General features: G+C 50.7%; 1 protein-coding gene across 1 annotated transcript in view; it reads right to left on the bottom strand.

The window, feature by feature from the left end:
• Positions 1–19,346, bottom strand: part of LOC8071911 (ABC transporter G family member 45) — a 38,093-nt gene extending 18,747 nt beyond the window's left edge. The window contains exons 1-5 of the mRNA XM_021453506.1: positions 19,122–19,346; positions 18,894–19,026; positions 17,281–17,369; positions 16,472–16,556; positions 16,214–16,370 (exon numbers count right to left, since the gene is read on the bottom strand). Coding sequence (XP_021309181.1) covers positions 16,214–16,370; positions 16,472–16,556; positions 17,281–17,369; positions 18,894–19,026; positions 19,122–19,207 — 550 coding nt within the window. The 5' untranslated portion in view covers positions 19,208–19,346. The remainder of the gene's footprint in view (positions 1–16,213; positions 16,371–16,471; positions 16,557–17,280; positions 17,370–18,893; positions 19,027–19,121) is intronic.

Raw genomic sequence — 20,190 nt, forward strand, 5'->3', positions numbered from 1 at the left:
AACATTCAAGGGAGACTTACTCAAGGCCTAGGTTACATCCCGTCTCCCTATCGAGAAGGGATGCACTTGCTCGAGGGCCAGGAGCTCGAGCGACCTTATTGCGTGAAAGCGCTGACTTCGGGTGCTGTTGACGGTGGATATACCATAGAAATCCACATACAAAACACCGTCAACATGCCTCGGTTGCAAGGGGAAACGACATGACATGAACATATTTTATCCATAACTAGTTCCACTTGTACTCTTAGCTTGTTTATGCAGGAACAACAAATTCAAGACATTATTTGACAAAGCCAACATCAGAATCATCAAGAGGAGATCGAGGGGACAACAGGTGACACCCTGGGCCCACAGGGAGGGGGTCGCCCGACCCCTCTTTGGTGGGACCCAGGTGTGCCACCTAGTCCACCGACATAAGGGACCCCTGTGGACACTGCTGGTGGGCCCAGAGGCCCAGAAGTGGGGTCGCCCGACCCCACATCAAAGGCGGTTCTAGGGTCGGTGGCCTCCCACCGACCTTCCCCACATGTCCCACATGTTGATTTGCCCCTGCCGTTGATCAAATGGCGGTTGTGAGGTCGGTTTGATCCAAGGGTGGAGAGAAGATGTCACGCGGATCGATGACGTGGCGATGGAGTAACCCCTACTCCATCTCCCTCTATAAAAGGCAGCCTCCATCCTTCATTTCAAGGGTGCAATTCCAAGGCCAAGTGCATTACAAGTTCCAAGCATACAAGTAGAGTAGTAGTTAGTCTAGAGTGGGAGTTAGAGTCGAGTGAAGCTCGGGGTCTCCGGAGTCGTCTTCTGGAGAGTCTGGTATAGCTCTTGTACCTTTCTACTTTTGTAAGACTTTCCTTTTATTAATATATTATTCTTACTTTACTTTACTGAGTTCTTACTTAGTGCAAGTCTTTTAGTCTTGTTGTGCATTTACTTTAGTAATATAGTTGTCTTAGTGAAGTTAGTGACCTGTAACCACTCCTGTGTGTGCATCATCGTCCTATCTTGTATAGGAGCTCTAGCTAGCTGCAACTAGTTAGCGTTGTAGGATCAAGTGTGAGCGTGGTGCTCATACTTAAGATTACCTTTGATTACCGCTGGCTTGAACGGAAAGTAGGAGCGCACTCCCTAGTAGGTGACAGATCGTGGGCGGCATTAGGTTCTCCTCACGTACAGGCTAGTTCTTAAAAGGTAAGGCGTCCATAAGCCCAATAGTCGCTTTCGGTAAGGGGTTAGGTGAAAAACCTTCTAAGCGTCTTACCAGCTCGGCTATCCCTCGCACACAGTTAGTAAGGCTCTAGCGTAGTTAAGGCAATTATCTATTAAAGTAAGTCACAGAAGTCAAGTTAGATACATAGGAGTCCTTTACTCACTCGTTGTCCTCCCACCTAGCTAACTCTACCATTTACCTTTAGCATAGGACCTTGGATTCACCACTACCCTTCCTATTCATTATTTACCACCCTTATTCACTAGTTGATACTAGATAACTCAAGGAATCTCATTCCCCTTTTTGTTAAACACACTTAGCCGCTTTCCCTTGGGAAAATATAAATTACGATACCTTGGAATACTCCTTGGTGAAGTGCTACAGCGGTACATTCTGTGCGCTTGCGGAATTATCCAATAGTAAATAGAGTTACCCTACCAGGGCACTTCTGGCGCCGTCGCCGATATCCGGTGGTTGCGTTAAGAAGTGTCAACAGGTGCCTCGAGGGACATCGCGATGGGATATCACATCTGCTACACCGTGCTGGGTCGTACTTTTATCCATCTCAGGGGATAAAGCTGGAAAAAGTGGAGATTTGACGCGTGCTTGTTCCCTATCACGTTTCCCGTGACTGTCGGGTTAGGTGGGAGCATGGCAGGCGGCTGGAGGCACTTTTGCGCTCGAGACCCATCGATTCGCTCGAGCCACTTTCCATACTCGACGGTCACAGTTTGTCGAGCCCTCGCTGATTCGCAGGACCTTGCTTCCGTGTTCGAGGTCGTGGTCAACATAGAACCATGGCGATCACGTGTTTAGGTCAGAGCGTCGAGTTAGGGTCTCGATTTGCTCACGAATCCTTCCATTATGAGTATCGATTGGGATACCCCCTATTGACATCCTCGGCAGTAGCCCTGAGTCTCTGCTTGAGCGCTTGTGCTCAAGTAGAGCCTCTTCTAACGGTCGAGTCTCCGTGGGGGTCGTGCGAGCGACCCCCGCGGGGGTAGCCCCCGAGCCCTTGGAGGAGTTTTGGACTCTTTCGAGGGCTATACTGCTTTTTCATGCGGGACCGTTTCCGATCTCCCCTTATTGGCGTTAGTTCTAGAATGGAGCCTCCGACCCTTATTGGCCGGTCTTACCTTTTCAGGGCTGGAATCATGGTGTATTCCCAGTGGAGTGAGGGCCATCATCTAGGATGAGTTATTATCGGGTGATCCAAGTGAGGACCCTTGCCCCTTTCAAGGGGGTTGCTGCAGCCCGGAGGCGTCCCCATTGAAGCGGGGCCAGTGTGGTCTGGGATACCGGTCTTATTCGATAAAGTCCAGCAGCTCGATGCCTCCCTCCATGGGGATTCCTCTAGACCTTCTTGCCCCTACATTGGATACTCCTAGTGAATCCTCGGCCTCGTTTTTTGACCCTTCGCTAGGCGTCCCTGACACTGGTACTCGAGGGCGACCGTCGAACCCGTCTGGTGAGCCGGTCTGCGCTCCCTCGAGGTTCTTATGGCGGCGGGCGCCTATCTTACCTTGCAGTGGAAGGAAGAGTCGTGGCGGTTTGTTTTCTTGCCCGTTGGGCGCGCCTTTTTAGGAGGGAGCCATTGTGGCTATGTGCCATCACGGAATCCGTAGCGTCCTATCAGGGGGAGAAAAAAGACCGTTAGGCGACACATTTACTAAGGGAGTTACCACGTTTGTCGGATCTACCCGTTGGGATCGGGTGTCTATAAATATCGCTGGGCCCCATGGCTGCTGTCCCTTCCGCCTTCCGCCATTGCTCTCGCCTTTGCTCTCCTTGTCTTCTTGAAGCACAACGCACCCTCGAGCGAACAAGACCAGTAGAGCCGCCTTTCTTCTTCCGCCAGGATGCCCGTGAGACTCGTCGCCCCCGATGACTGGCGCCCGTCGTCCATGACAGAGCACTGATTGAGGGACCTGGAGAAGGAGGGGCTCCTACGCCCCCGTACTTCCATGTCGTGGCCTAAATGGATCACACCATCGGTGGACCACCGGGAGCCAAAACCGCCAAAGGGGTATGTTGTCTCCTTTACCAAGTTCCATCGTCATGGCCCCGGCTCTCCCCAAGCCGCTTCATGAGGGCGCTCTGCCACCACTACGACCTGGAGCTCCAACACTTCTCACCGAACGCCATCACTGTCGCGACGATCTTTGCCGCGGTGTGTGAGGGCTACCTAGGGTGATGCCACACTAGGACCTGTGGCTCCACCCCTACCGAGGTGAGCTCTTTCGAGCTCTCGCTGGGGCCACAGGGGTGAGGAAGCCGGTGCGGGCCGGCTGCCTCAATCTGGTGTAGAAGACGGGCCAAGCGGAGGAGCCTCAAGAATACATCCCGATCGGGCTGACGTCGAACCACGCCCAATGGGACTCCCAATGGTTCTACCTCTGTAATGACGACGACCTCTTCCCCGTCTATATCGGGCGCTTGATCTCAAAGTGCCTGGAGAACTAGAATTATGGCGTCGTTAAGACCCTCCAGTCTGGACTTCGCCCCCTCCTCGACACCATGAAGACGCTGCGCGAGGAAGGTCTGACCGCCGCACTCGTTCTCTCGGCGGTCCACCATCGACGGGTACTACCGTTGATGTCTCGACCGCTGAGGATGGATGAGATGGGCCTCGGTGTCTCGTCTCGGGACCTCGAGGCATGCCGGATGTCCGATGAGGCGCCCGCGGACGAGGAAGTTGCTGCTAGGGTCAGGGCGGCTGTCGCTGGTGACTTCCAGCTTGAGCAGGTCAACAGCTTCCCCATGAAGCCTGAGGAAGGCTATCATGACTTGGAAAGTTCTTTTCGCTGTCGTTACTCGATTCTCGTGGTAGGTCGTGTTGCTTTTTCTCGATCTTTTACTCTGACAGGGGTCGATCGACGCCCGGTCCTCGAAGCCTTTGGTGAAGGAAGACGACGTCGATCGCGAAAAAAGGCATGCGTCTGCGGAGAAGCAAAAGTCCACGAAGGACATTGAGAAGATAAAGGAAAAGAAGAAGAACCTCGAGCGGCAAGTGCTCGAGAAACACCGAGCCAAGTCAAGGCGTGAGGGGGAGTTTGAGGAGGACTCTTCTAACGAGGACGATGGAAATGATGGTGACGATGACAACAATGACTCCGAGGGGATGGCAGCTTGCCTCGACAAGATCCTAGAAGGCCCGCCGTGAGCTGACATCAATACATCGCACACGGGGGTTCCAAGGGGCCACTAGGTGGACCTTGTGACAGGTGGCAAAAGGAGGCGTCGCTGCGCCGCTCACGTGCTGACACCCCCTGCTCTCGTGCAAGGTTGTTCCGTTCCTCCGCCCCAACCTCTTCTGGCGCCCGGCCTGGACCATAGGGTCAAGACCTTGGCGACGGGGCCGTTGACTCGTGGCCGTGCTGCCGTGGCGGCTTCGAGCCAGAGGGAAGGACACCGTAGGAGCGCTAGTCCTAGCGTTCGCCAGGCAGGAAGCATGGAGCCGAGGCTCGCGCCTACCCAGGAGAAGCCAGGGGCCACAACGCAGGGCGGCTCGAGGCCCGCTGGTTGAGGTACCGGTAGGAGGGTCGTCCTTCCTGTAGGGTAAGATTTGCACGTGTGGCTTTGTCTTTGTTATTTTGATCGTCCATCAGTTTCCGCCCCTCTAAGCTATCTCTTTTTTGTTTAGGCTGAAGAGGCTGTTGGAGCAGGCCCAGCCCTCGATGGTTAAGAGGCTCAAAGCGGGGGCAAGCTCCAAGGCCTCGGGTAATGGACTTGCTCCTCTTTTTGAGGTTCTAGAGTTAGCTTTATTTAGCGATGAGTGTCTTTGATTGCTGACATGTCACTTTGGGGCGTATGCAGGTTCTCTCGACCCTCCACCGTTCGCTGGTGATGACCAGACCCCGCCTCACCCGTCAAAGGAGGGTGGTGACTATAGAATTGTCCTGCCATCTCCCAGACAGGGCGAGACGCCTCGTCCCCATGGCCAGGAGGGAGCCCCCGAGCCACCCAAGTCAGGGGAAATGGGTGACCCTATCACTATCAGTGATGAGTCTGGTGATGGCCCGCGCTTGACAGACACTCATGCCACGGACAAGGGGGTCGAGACTCTTCAGGTTGAGGGACAGACGCCATGGCCTATCGGGCTTCACTCCGTCGAGGAGAAGAGGAAGAAGGATGAGGAGGAGCGGAGGAAAGAAGAAGACAAAGAAGAACAACACAGCCTGCAGGGGCAATTACAGCATCCGCAAGAGGTGCAGGTGTAACAGCAGCAGCAGTAGCAGGAGCAGCAACAGCAGCAGGAGGGGGAGCAGCGGCGGCAGCAGCAATAGCGGCAACAGCGGCTCGAGGAGCAACTAGAGCAGCGCCGTCAGGAGGAGTTGCAGGAACTTCAACTGCAGCAGCAACAGGGGCAACAGCAGTTGGAGGAGCTACTCGAGCAGCTGCCGTGGGGTTCGCAAGATCATCCATTGCCACCACTGCAAGGGCTCAAAACCGAGAAAGAGGAGCTGCCGGTTTACAGTCCACCGACTCCCGCGTGGCTCCATCCTGGGGGGCTAGCCTCCATCCCGGCCAAACCTGGGCGGGATGATGGTGTCGTGGCGCTTGCGTGTGCCATGTGCACACCAGCGGACCCTCAGTCTGAGATCAAAGGTACGATCTATGGTGTCGAGGGGATCACCCCCGGGTTCCTTCGGGGCCGACGACCATGGGAGGATCTTAGCACCGACGGGGGAGACGAGGCTGGGACTTCTGTTGGCGGTGACACAGATGTGGCCGGGACTTGGAGGTCGGTGGATGACGATGGGCAATTTCCTTCCCTCGTCGATTTGTTCCTGCGCCACGGAGGCTCGCTCAAGATCGTGCAGGAGCTCATCCGAGGCGTCAAGGCGTGCACGGAGGAGGAGATGGAAAACTGGGGCCCCGGGAGGATCCACCTTCGAGCATCCACTTGTCCGAAAGAGCCCAATATCATGATAGATGACCGGAAGGAGGTGGAGAAGTGGGAGCACCTCGAGGAGCTTCGTCTCTGGATGAAGCACATCGTGGGCCTTATGTCTGACATCGTCAACAACGGGCTTGGCAGGGCTTTCTTTGTAAGTACCTTTGGACCATTGTTACTTGGGAGCTTCTGCTAGGCTTGCGTTCTTACTGCTTTGTAATCTGCTGTAGGATTTGAAAGAGACCTCCCGCCTAAAGTCAGGCTTTATTCATGCGACGAGAGGCGGTCGGGAGCAGCTGCCTCTTCTTAAGGATCAACTCCTTGAGTCACAAGAGAAACTCGTCCAGGCTTACAAGGATCTTACGGCGGCTTTGGTGGAGAAGGAGAGGGAGGCCGCTCTAATCGAGGCTCGGAAGGCTCTGTCCAGTATGGACAGCAAGGTCTCCCAGGCGGAGGGGGATGCCCGAGTCACTCAGGAGGCCTCGGAGAAGGCAAAGGAGCAAGCCACGTAGTCGAGGGAGCGGGACATCTCGGCTGAAGAGGTGGCTACCAAAGCACAAGAGGAGGCAGCGTGGTATAAGGGCGCGACCGCTGAGCTGGACAAGGAGAAGAGCCTTGTCGAGTCAGATCTCGTCGCCGCCTGGAACGCCTATCGCAGAATAAAGGAGGAACTTATGACAAGCGAAATCACTCAAGGCGCTGCAGTGGAGGCTGAGAAGAAAGCGTGCGAGGACCTTGAGGTAGAGCAGATCCGCTCTCGTGGCCTTTCTGACGACGTTGATCGTCTGAAGAGGATGCTGCGTGGTGAAAAGGAAGAAGCCATCTTACAGTTTGGTAAGATGATCGAGGACCTGCGGGTCAAAAACACGGATCTGGCTCGCTCTTATAAGGAGATTGAGAGGGCCAACACCGACTTAGTTGGTGAAAACATGACCCTCGAGGAAAAGATTCGTAGTAAGTTTTTCGTGCACTCATGCTTCTTTTGCTGGGTTCTTTCTTTCTTTCGCGTTGTCTAACTCTCCTATCTCGATCTTTGAAGGTCTTAAGGATCATCTATTGGCTGTCCAAGTCGATGCCCGACCTTCTAAGGCTCAGCTCGAGGGGGAGGTCACCCTAACCGATCGACTAAGGACCGCGATAAACGGTCTCTCGACATCCTAGGAGCTCGAGCCTACAGATGAGTCGAGGGAGGCGGGTCAAGGCGACGCTCTGGTCAATCAGTTGTGCTACCTGGGTGCCACACTGAGGGACCAGGTGCGGGATGCACTTCATACCGGGGTGAGGCGGGCGATGGCGGTTGTCTGCTCGGGCTTCTCATACGATATGGAGGTGGTGTCCCATGGTTTCATCACCGACATCTCCAAGACTGACACCGAGAATGAGGAGAGGCTTCATGCCTTGATCGATGACGCGGAAGCTCCTAGCAGAAGGCTGGCGAAGCTGTTCGAACCAGAGGTGCTACCCCCCGAGACCGGTGCGAGCGTGGAAGACTAAAGGCGGAAATGAGGGCCTACGAGCTTAATCTGGGTATCTAGACCCATTGTAATATCTTTAGTACTTGTCTCGATTAAATGTTGCGGCTCGAGTGGCCTTAAGACTTATGGTTTTCATGTATATTTGTTTATTTTTATGCTCGAGTTTCCTTTGTTGCCTAAGTTTCTTTGGTTTCCTAAGTTTGTGTTCCTCGCTTGATCTTTTGTTAGGACGTCCTTGATTGCCTCGAGGGTGAGGGAGTGAGTAGAGTTACCATAGCCCGGAGGCGTAGGGGTTCTTAGGCTCGTCTTCCCCCGGCCCTTAAGGGGTTCGAGGCGCCTTTACTATTTGACCGTGTGACGTTCCCTTAGGTTTTGACAAAAAAGAATGTATCGTTAAGGCTTTTGAAGAGATCGTTCAGTTTTTTAAAAGCCTATAGGGGGGTCCCCCTGCTAGCCCCCGAGGGAGTGTCGACTATAATGAGTTATGGTCGATACTTCCTCCTAGCGTTGAGGTTTAACCGTTAATGAGCGTATATTACTTAAAAAGGTACTTCCATTTATTCACACATTCATTCTCAGGGTTTTGGTACAAGGCGTGCATGAAAATGTAGATGCTTCGAAGCTCTAAGGGTAGAAGCAATGTAGCTATTCGATGTTCCATGCGTTGGTGAAGATTGCCCCCTTTTCGTCTGCTAGCTTGTACGTCCCTGGCTTCAAAACCTCGGCCACCATGTATGTGCCTTCCCAGGGTGGAGTTAGCTTGTGGCGTCCTTGGTTGCTTTATCATCAACGCAAGACGAGGTCGCCCATGTTTAGATCTCATTTGCGCACATGTTTGTCGTGGTAGCGTAGGAGCTTCTGCTGGTATCTTGCCGAGTTGAGGAGGGCCATGGCTCGAGCTTCTTTGAGTTGGTCGACCGCGTTCTCTCGAGTCTCCTTATTTGTTTGCTCGTTGTAGGCTTTGAGTCAAGGTGACCCGTACTCGAGATCTATTGGGAGCACAGCCTCGGAGCCGTAGAACATGAAGAACGGGGTATACTTTGTGGCTCTGCTTGGTGTTGTTCTCTAGCTCCATAGGACCGATGAGAGCTCCTCGACCCACTTCTTGCTGAACTTTTTCAACTGGTTATATATTCTAGGTTTGAGCCCTTGCAAGATAATGTCGTTGGCTCATTCGACCTGGCTGTTAGTTCGAGGGTGAGCTACTGCGGACCAGTTCACACGGATGTGATGCCGGTCACAGAAGTCCAAGAACTTTTTGCCAGTGAATTGCGTGCCATTGTCGGTGATAATGACGTTGGGTATCCTGAACCAGTGGATGATGTCGGTGAAGAAGAGGACAGCCTGTTCAGAGTGAATATTTGTGATGGGTTGAGCCTCGATCCATTTGGAGAACTTGTCGATGGCTACCAGCAAATGTGTGTATCCACCTGCTGCCCTTTGGAGAGGACCCACGAGATCGAGGCCCCATACTGCGAATGGCCAAGTGATGGGGATCATTCGTAGAGCGTGGGCGGGGAGGTGGGTTTGCTTGGCGTAGAATTGGCACCCATGGCATGAGCGAACGATCTCGATGGCGTCAACAACGGCCGTTGGCCAGTAGAAGCCTTATCGGAAGGCATTTCCCACAAGGGTCCTAGGAGCCGCATGGTGGCCACAAGCCCCCGAGTGTAGGTCTTCGAGGAGCCTTCAACCTTCTTCTATGGTGATGCAGCGCTGCAGGATCCCTGTTGGGCTTCGTCGGTATAGTTCTTTGCTTTCGCCGTAGATCACGTACGATTTGGCCCGTCGAGTGATACGGTGGACCTCAGCTCGGTCTTCTGGCAATTCAACTGGATCAGGTAATCGAGGAAAGGTGTGCGCCAGTCGAACGGTCGACCGAGATGCTGAGAGGTTTGCTCGACTGCCATTGCTTCTGCCGCTGTTAATAGGGCCTCGATTGTGTCGGTAGGCTCGGGAGCGGAAGTCTCGGCGCTATCCCCCATGCCTAGATCGACACATGGCCCGTGCATGTCCCTTGAAAATGCATTTGGCAGGACAGTGCCTCGTGTGGACGCAATCTTGGCGAGCTCGTCGGCCGCTTCATTGTATCGTCGTGCGATGTGAATGAGCTCGATGCCGTGGAAATTGTCCTCAAGCTTGCGCACTTCCTTGCAGTAAACCTCCATCTTTGGGTCATGGCAGCTCGAGGCTTTCATGACCAGGTCGATGACCAGCTAAGAGTTGCCATGAATATCGAGGCGTCGAACCCCTAGCTCGATGGCGATCTTTAGCCCGTTGACGAGGGCTTCGTATTCTGCAACGTTGTTAGACGCGGCGAAGTGTATTCTGATGACATACCTCATGTGGACGCTGAGAGGTGAGATGAGCAGCAGGCCTGCCCCAGCTCCTGTCTTCATGAGGGATCCATCGAAGTTCATCGTCCACAGTTCCGCTTGAACCTGAGCTAGGGGGACTTGGGTGTCTGTCCATTCAGTGACAAAATCTGCTAGTGCTTGAGACTTGATGGCTTTGCGAGGGGCATAGGAGAGGGTTTCACAAATGAGCTCGACCGACCACTTGGCGGTCCTCCCAGTGGTCTCTCGGTTCTAGATGATCTCGCCTAATAGGAAGGACAAGACCACCGTGATCGGGTGACCGAGAAAATAATGCTGCAGCTTGCGTCGAGCGAGGATTACAACATAAATCAAAATTTGAACCTGGGGGTATCGTACCTTTGTGTCTGAGAGCACCTCGCTGATGAAGTAGACCAGTCGCTAAACTGGTAGCACGTGCCCTTCTTCTAGTCTCTCGACTACTACGGCCACGCTAACGACCTGGGTCGTGGCTGCGACGTATAGGAGCAGAGGTTCTGCGGGTCGAGGAGGCACCAGGATCGGAGCAGTGGTTAGTGCCCTTTTTAGATTGTCAAGGGCTTCCTCGGCCTCGATAGTCTAGGTGAAGCACTCGGCTTTCTTGAGGAGCCGGTACAATGGCAATGCCTTTTCTCCTAGCCTTGAAATGAAACGGCTCAGTGCCGCTAGCCAGCCCGTAACTTTCTGCACGCCCTTAACGTCTCGAATCGGCCCCATCCTGGCAACGGCCGAGACTTTTTCGTGGTTAGCCTCGATGCCACGTTGGGAGACGATGTACCCTAGGAGCATACCTTGAGGTATGCCAAAGACACATTGCTCGGGATTGAGCTTGATTTTATTCACGTGCAAAAAGCTAAAGGCAATCTCGACGTCCTGGATCAGGTCGCCTTGCCTTTTTGATTTGATGATGATGTCGTCGACATACGCCATGACTGTCGGCCCTATGTGCCCACCGAATACATGAAGCATGCATCGCTGGTACGTCGCTCTAGCGTTTCAAAGCCGAAAGGGCATGGTCATGTAACAATACATCCCAAAACACGTGATGAAAGATGTCGCGAGCTGGTCGGACTCTTTCATCTTTATTTGATGGTAACCGGAATAAGCATCAAGGAACGAAAGGGTCTCACATCCCGTGGTAGAATCGACAATTTGATCGATGTGTGGTAAAGGAAAATGAACTTTTGGACATGCTTTATTCAAACTAGTATAATCGACGCACATTCTCATTTTCACATTCTTTTTCTTAACTAATATAGGGTTTGCTAACCAGTCAGGATGATAAACGTCCTTGATGAATCCAGACGTCAAAAGCTTGTGGATTTCCTCGCCAATGATCTTACGCTTCTCCTTGTTGAAGCGGTGCAAGCGTTGCTTCACGGGCTTGGAACCGGCTCGAATCTCCAAGGAGTGCTCGGCGACTTCCCTTGGTATGCCAGGCTTATCCGAGGGACTCCATACAAACATGTCGGCATTTGCATGGAGAAAGTCGACGAGCACGGCTTCGTATTTGGGATCGAGGTCGGTGCTGATCGTCAGCACCTTATCGTCGAAACTGCTAGGGTCGAGCGGGATTTTCTTCATGCCCTCTGCCGGCTCGAAGCTGCCCGCATGGCGCTTAGGCTCCGGTGCCTCAGCGGTGAGAGCCTCAAGCCTCGAGGCGAGCTCGACGGAGCTCTCGACAGCTTCCCCATACTCGACGCATTTGACATCACATTCGTATGTGTGCTCGTATGAGGAGCTGACGGTGATGACCCCCTTGGGCCCGGGTATCTTCAGCTTCAGGTAAGTGTAGTTGGGGATCACCATGAACTTGGCGTATCCCGGTCGTCCGATGATGGCGTGGTAAGTGCCTCGAAAACCCACCACTTCGAAAGTGAGGGTTTCTTTCCTGAAATTAGCCGTTGTGCCAAAACAGACCGGTAGGTCGATTCAACCCACCGGCAATGCCTTCTTTTCTGGCACAACGCCATGGAATCCGCCTGCGCTGGGTTGGAGCTGCGTCCTCTCGATGCCTAGGAGATCGAGGGTCTCGAGGTAGATGATGTTGAGGGTGCTACCGCCGTCCATCAATATCTTCAAGAGTCGGGTGTTGACGATGATGGGGTCGACGACGAGCGTGTAGATGCCAGGTGCGACCACCCTGTCGGGGTGGTCATCATGATCGAAGGTGATGGGGGTGCTCGACCAGTTGAGGAACTGAGGCATTGCCATCCTTGCCGCGAAGACCTGGCGGTGTTCCCTCTTATGCTGTCTCGTGGTGAGCTGCGTCGAGGGCCCACCGTAGATCATGTAGTAGTCGTGGACGGTAGGGAACCCTTCATCTTCTTTGTTTCCCCCCTTGTCATCGCTCTTGTCTTTCCTCTGGTCGTCCTTCTTCAACCCCAGGCTATCGAAGTACTTTTTCAACATGGGACAATCTTCAAGCTTGTGATTGGCCCCTCCCTTGTGGTAAGGGCAGGGCTCCTTGAGCATTTTGTCGAAGATGCCCCCCTCTGGGGGGCCTCGAGGCTTTTTACGCTCGACGGCGGTGACGAAATCATCGTCGATTGCCTCCCGCTTGATCGGTCGTGTTTTTTTCTTCTTCTTGCTCTTCTTGGACCCTCTGCTGGGGCCCTCGTCATTGTCCACCAGTGCTTTCCCCTTGCCGTCCTCATGGTTGAAGAAAGCGCCGACCGCCTCCTTGCTAGCGGCATATTTTGCCACTACATCCATCAGCTCATCGACGGTTTGCGGTCGGTTTCGACCTAACTCTCACACCAAATCCTTGCATATGGTGCCCAAGACGAAGGCTAAGATGACGTCGTGGTCGGGGATGTGTGGGAGCTCGGTGCGCTGCTTGAAGTTCCCTAATTTCTTTGAAGGTGCGCTGCTTGAAGTACTCTCGAAGGGATTCTCCTAATTTCTGTTTGCACTTACTGAGGTCCCATGAATTGCTGGGGCGTATGTAGGTCCCCATGAAGTTCCCTTCAAACACCCAGACCAAGTCCGTCCAGTCGTGGATCTGGTTGGCGGGGAGCTCCTGGAGCCACCTGCGAGCGGTATCGGAGAGGAAGAGCGGCAGCTGGTGGATGATAGCTCGATCATCCCCTCGAACTCCTCCCAACTAGCATGCCAGCCGGATGTCTGCCAGCCACAACTCTGGCTTGGTTTCACCATTGTACTTGGCGATGCTGGTTGGGGGTCGAATCGGGCTTGGCAGCGGTGTGCTGCGAATTACTCTGCTGAAGACTCGAGGGCCCGGCGGTTCCGGCACCATTCGGTCTTCGTCGCTGTCGTAACGCCCACCGCGGTGAGCGTTGTAGCCACGTTCCTCTGCATCCCCATGTCGGCAGCGGCGATGCTCGTTGATGTCCTGTCGAGCGTCGTGCTGCCCTTGATTGTCGACGAGGCGCTCCTAGACGGGTATTGCTTTCCTTTCTTGAGGGGGTGGTTCCTGATGCACCGACGCCTCCCTCTCGTTTCGGGCTGGCTCGACGTGTCTTTCTGTGGCTGCACCTTGACGTCGAGAGGCTGAGCTCTCGGCTTGTTATGCTGCTGCCACGTGGAGTAGACACTGTACCTCGTCTCGAATGCGCCGTGCCTAGGAGTTTGAAGGCTCAGGCATGTTACGTAGCAGCATGGTCGCTGCCATGATGTTTTGTCCTGCTCGGGGGAAGCGACTGACGAGTGGCTCTGGCTCCTCGTCCCCGACGATTTGTTGGTACACCTCTCGAGCGCGACCGCGGCTCCCCCGCCGTGCGGGTGTGGTTGGTCTCGCTCGAGAGCCCGCTCGAGTTGGGTGAGACGCTCGCGATTCTCATCAAGCTTGGCCTTGAGTTCTTGCAGTTGCGCTAGTTGCGCGGCTTTGTCATCCTAGGGTGGGAGGTTGACCTGTCCGTCATTCCCAGGTGTCCTGGGGTCTTCTCTCGCAACGAGGGCTCGACCATCGGCGGCGGCGTCTTGCGTGTCGTCCGTGGAAGCCACGTCCTCGTCGATGTTGAAGCACTCCCTCGTAGGGTCGTAACTGTCAGATTCGGAGTCGGGGTCTGGCTCGGTGGTGTAGAAACACCCGCGCCCTTCCTCCGCCAACTGCTGCCTGAGTGAGGTGATGGTGTACCGTCCGGGTCCTAGGCGTCGAAGCCCTCGTACCTAGGAAAAATCCAATTGCTCAGCCGCTTGCTGAGCTGGCCGCCGTGCCTCAGCGTCGCTTGGGAGGACTAGTGGTCGCTCCACATACGTCTTGGCGCCCGGACATATGGTCTTGGCGAGTGACGCCGCGACGTTATCTAAGCCAAACAGGTGTGTCTGCCAAGCGGCGAACAGACCGTGCGGTAGCAGCACCGACGGGGGTGAGGGTGCACAAGGCACGCCACCGCCCGACACCGTCATGTGGCTGTCCTGACACCGGGTCGTCGTATCTGTGGCCTCGGCGCGTGGGGCCATTGCCTCCGGCACCGCTGCCCGCCTCGCACGAGGTGGTGACCGCGCGGCAGCGGTGACACAGTGGCGATGCTGCCCACGTCTCCTCTTAGGTGGGGAAGCGTGGTGGTGGGGCCACCTCAGAGCCTTCGATTGCGTGGGCATGATACGAGCCCCTTCCGGTCCTTTGATTGAGAGCAAGATCATGTCGTAGCCGAAGCCGGTGGACATGAAATCGTGGCTCCCAAACCAAATCACCGTGGAGCGTGGGATTGGCGAGACGAGAGTGGCCATCCGGAAGGAGATGGGAAATCGGTGGAAACACGCAGGACCCCTACCTAGCACGCCAACTGTCGGTGTTTTGACCCCAGGGGGTAACACCAACGAGTCAATTTGTGTGTGTGCTCCCTCTTCCGGATGGTGATGCAAGAATGACACAGTGATTTATCCTGCAAACAGAAATTAGGAGAATCCAGCGGGGGAGAAGATTTTGTATTATCTTGCACCTAAGTGCTTGTACAGGGGTGAATACAGGCTGGTGTGGCCAAGGATTCTAAGTCTGGACCGGTAGTGGTGAAAGGATCGTATTCTACCAGTCGTCTCCCTTGAATGTTGCCCTCAGTGTCCCCTTTTATAGTCCCAAGGGGAGACCTAGGTTACAAGGTATAGGCATTAGAATAAGCCTCGATAGGGGTATGGTGCACTGACTAACTCGAGGCCTTCGTACCGGCGTGGCCTCGAGCCGTCTTGTTACAGCGTACTTCGGTGATGATGGCGCGTACGCTTCTGGATCCTGCCCCTGTACATCGTCTTGGATTGGCTCAGGCATAAGCATGCCTGTACGTTGCTGCAGTGGTCACGTCTGGGGTTGTTGGAGAGCTGACTTTCACCGTCTGATCCTTCCCGGAGAAGGGATGCGCTTGCTCGAGGGTCGGGCGCTTGAGCGGCCTTATTGCGTGGAAGCGCTGACTTCGGGTGCCTCAAGGGACATCGCGATGGGATATCACGTCTGCTACACCGTGTCGGGTCGTACTTTTATCCATCTCAGGGGATAAAGCTGGAGAAAGTGGAGATTTGACGGGTGCTTGTTCCCTATCATGTTTCTCGTGACTGTCGGGTTAGGTGGGAGCATGGCAGACGCATTAAATGCCCTAGCTTCCATACCCGCGACAGGCGGCGGGAAGCGCTTTTGCGCTCGAGACCCATCGATTCGCTCGAGCCACTTTCCGTACTCGACAGTCACAGTTTGTCGAGCCCCCGCTGATTCGCCGGACCTTGCTTCCGTGTTCGAGGTCATGGTCGACATAGAACCCTGGCGATCACGTGTTTAGGTCAGAGCGTCGAGTTAGGGGCTCGATTTGTTCGCGAATCCTTCCGTTATGAGTATCGATTGGGATACCCCCTATTGACATCCTCGACACTTTTTGCATCTAAACAAGGCCTAACCCTCTGGAGAGATAGCTCCCTTTGATACTTAGCTTTTTTTCCTGTTGGGCCTGTAGGCCTTGTAATTTTTCTGATTAATTGCATCTAAACAAGGCCTAACAGTCTATTCTTTCATTTAATTGAAATACAAAAAATATAGATAGGGGATTCCCCTACTGTTCCTGTAAAAAAAAAATAGACCACCTTAATTTGGCGTTGGGGGTGGTGATTTGGGCTGTAAATGTAGCAATATTTATTAGAAGCAGAATATGTGAAGACCACAAAGCAACAAGGATTGTTTGGACTTCACTGTATATTTGGTAAAAAATAATGCTTGTGGCCTTAGAAAAAGTTTATTCAATTTTGTTTTCCACTTTCACCAAAAGGAATACAATAACCTTTGTTTAAACAAAAGAAAAAGGAATACAAGAAATAAAGCGATCTCTCGTACCGAATTCATTGTTTGTTCCAAGAAGGTTCGAGGAGAAGTCGATCGTCTCTCTTACTGTCATCTCAGCGTGATGGAGATCATGTTGGCTGACATAAGCACAGAGGTAATGCGGTGTACAAGAGCTTGTTTTTCCGTTGAACAAGACCTTTCCATGCAACTATCAGCAAGAAATCGCACGCACAATTCAGTTCTACGATTTATTACACTGAGTTTTCTGCAGGACTGGAGTTACTGTTGCAATTATATTCGAAGCAGTACCTTGAGAGAAGAATCTAATTTTCCCGCCAGTGCTCTTAAGAAAGTCGTCTTTCCTGAACCAGGTGCTCCAAGAACAAGTGTCATTCTGGACGAACAACAGGAAAACGAAATTACACTGTTGCTGACTTATTTAATTTGTTATTTAATTACATGCATGCATGGTAACTAATGACAGAATAAAAGGATACTGGCAGTCTGGCACTACTAAAAAAATCAATTTCTATGGACAGTTGGCTCAGCCGCCTCTAGAAAGTTTTTTCAATAGTAGTGTGGAGTACACTTTTACCACATAGATCAGTCTCAATGCATAATTTTATGGCACAGTTATCAAGACTATAAACTAGATAACCGAGCCACATGGGTTTTATGGGGATGAAACTCCTCTCTCATCTGATGAAACTCCTTCATTTAATGACCCTGCCAAGTCAGCAATTTTGCTATGTTGCATCCTATTTAATGTGCACGACACTCCCATGAAATATGCATTGAGACTGGCCTACTATAAGTTAGATAAAATCTACAAAGGATGCATGATGGATTGTTGAGCTCGGCAATCAAAAGATTATACTTCATCAACCCTTGAATAAATCAATTATTAGAGTTGTTTTAAGTCAAACTTTTATTATATTTGATGGAATTTATATATGTATTTAATGATAATAATTTGATATCATAAATTTTGGTATTCTTTTTTATAAATTTAGTCAAACTAAAAAAAGTAAAATTTAGTCAAACTAAAAAAAGTTTTTACTCAGGACAAAGAGATTGTTTGGAAAGTAAATGTCTGTGGTAGTGGATCGTAAAATTACCTAGATGGTCTTATTATCCCGCTCACTTCATTTATGATCTTGAATGTCTTTGTTTTGGCAGCACACATGTTCAAAGAACCTACTATAGCCTACAAAGGACAAATATAGTAGCCTTTATTAGTTTTGCTCATAGTACAAGTATACTCCCCTGTGTCCTATAATAAAGTGCATGTTAGAAATTTTAATAAGATAAATTAACAAGAGAACATAAAAGACACATAATTCATTATTGCTGACTCCAGCATTAGCTTTGTGTTGGGTAGTTTGGATAACGAGAAACAAGGTGGTTTTTGATAAATGTAAATTAAAATTTTTTTAGGTTCTTTTTAGGAGAACCCACTGGCTTCGCCAATGAGCAAGACTGTAGTGATGTGATGGTCAAGGGGACTAGATGATCCTTGCAATGCAGCATCTAGAGACGTCGGTCTTGCATTTCTTTGCTTCTAATGGGTGGTTGTCAAATAGGTCTATTGGTCTTATTTACTCAAAAAGTTTACTTTGTTCTCTTGTGTGGGTCATGTAAGATGGAGTACTTTACAGCTCGTGTGCTGGCCTATGGGCCGAACCTTATAATAATTGGCATGATTCTACATGTTGGTAGATGAAACAAATTAACTATCCTTTCTCTAAAAAATTATGTTATCATCAACATGATTAATGGTGATTGGTTGATAAATGAAAAATATTTAATGTAAAATTAGTTTTTATCCTTTGGATTGTATTATATTTTAGGACATTTTAAATACTTGAATGCACTATATTTTGTAAAACAATTAAAGAAGCTAATACATTCCTAGCTAGAGCTGTCATGCATATGTGTATACTCTGTTCCTAGAAGCTTCAATTCTAGAATTCATGTTAGTCAAATTTTTTTAAGTTTGACAAACTTTATAGAACTTTATAGAAAAGAGCATCAATATCTATGACATAAAATAAGTATTTTATGAAAATACATTCTATGATAATTCTAATAGTACTCTCTCTATACTGATAAAAATGACGTTCAGGACAACATTTAGCATACCAAGGAGTGGTCAATTAGCGTAGAATTTTCCTTATCTGCCCCTATTAAATATGATTGTAGGTGCATGCTATACGAGAACATTCATTAGCTCAAACTGTTAGTGCAACGTTGTGTTAGGAGCCAGGACATCGTTTTTAATGATACGGAGGGTGTACTAATTTGGTGCTATAAATCTTAGCACTTTTTTCTAAAAATTCGTTCGAAGTTTAAAAATTTTTACTTGAAACGAGTCTAGGAATTGAAGCTTTGCGACATGCTTCATTTATTATGTGTCAACGATTTACTGCACTGACAGAGGGCTAGCATCAGTGAAATGCAAGAACATTTTTTAAGAGAAACACCAGGCATACGTGTATTGTACCCCCTCAGTGCATAGAATAATGCAATTATGAGAAACGTACCGGTCAAACTAGTTTGAATTTGATTAAATTTATAATAAATAGTACTATATTAATATATTGGTCAGTGAAATGCAAAGTATATATTTTTTAAAGAGAAACACCGTGCATAGATGTACTATTTGATTGACTCCTTGAAAAACAATAATTACATTCTTCAGTGACAGAGGGAGTAGATAGGAGTAGTATACCTGAGCGCCGTTTAGGAAAGCGTTGGGCAGCGTGGGCAGCGCCCGGCGGCCGGCGGCGCGCTCCTCGGCTTCCACACTCAGGCCGTCGAACACCACCTCCACCTTCTCCGGCGGCGGCGCTTCATGCCTCATCCTGCGTGCGTGCGTACATGCATGCCCATGAATCATGAGAGAAATCGATGGAGAAGCTAATAATCAAATCATGGAGACAGTCGACGACGACTGCACCGTTGTCTGACGTCCCTGAGGATGCGGAGGAACTCTTCGTTCTCCGCCTGCGTCAATGGAGGATCCTCCTTGCCGACGCTGGCCATCGCTAAGCGGCCACCTACCTAGCGCCTGTTGTGCTGTGCCTGCGGCCTGCCTGCCAAGCTTAAGTGCCAAATATATAAGAGTAGGGACGAGATGAAGCCAGAAAAAAATTTAGAAGAGGCTGAACAAAAGTCCGGCGACTTAGCTTTACTATGACCACTCACAATAGACAAATATATAATAGCTTAAATGTCTTATATTGAAAACGTCGATTAATAATAAAATTCATAAAATACATCATGAAAAAAATAAAAGATGCAGTTCACTCATACGGAAAGGTCCAACTACGATTTACGAAGCTAATAAACGGCACCTGATGTTGACACACTTTATTCATCCGAAGTAGCAATCTATAGAAATAGATAAAATTGATTAATCAAATATATATGGATCTCTAAGTTATGAATTTAGAAGATAAAAGATCGTATAAATTAGGTCCAAAATATGTCAGCCCTTCCTATTCTATACATAGATACGTGGAATTTTCTTGAGGGGCTTCAAGAAGCTCTACATACACGCCAGTCGTAGGGGGGCTCTAGCCCACCCTACCCTAGCATTGGCTGAGTCCCGGTATAAGAGAAGCCCTCGATCGCTAGGTGCTCCATCCTGCCGGGCACTTGAAAAGTTATATAATAACTTTATAGTTGACAACCTTTTCATTTGAATCCGTTTAGGGAGTTTGCTCGGTTTAAGATAATATACGGGGAACCAAACTCTAGTATAGACACAAGTGAGTAATCGATGAAGTGGTAGAGGAGGCTATAATTTTTTCACTTATTTTAAAACATAGTTTATATTTGCTAGACAAGCCTTTCCACAGACGGTTGACATAACACAACCACATGTGGAAATCGATTTCCACATACGGTGTAACTGAACCGCTTCTGGAAATCAATTTCCATAGGCGGTTCTTAGTTAACCACAAGTGGAAATGGTGTATTTCCACTGGCCCAGCGCTGAGGTCTGAGAAATGCTTATAGAAATA

Source organism: Sorghum bicolor, chromosome 2, assembly GCF_000003195.3.
Source record: "Sorghum bicolor cultivar BTx623 chromosome 2, Sorghum_bicolor_NCBIv3, whole genome shotgun sequence".
Taxonomy (NCBI): Eukaryota; Viridiplantae; Streptophyta; class Magnoliopsida; order Poales; family Poaceae; genus Sorghum; species Sorghum bicolor.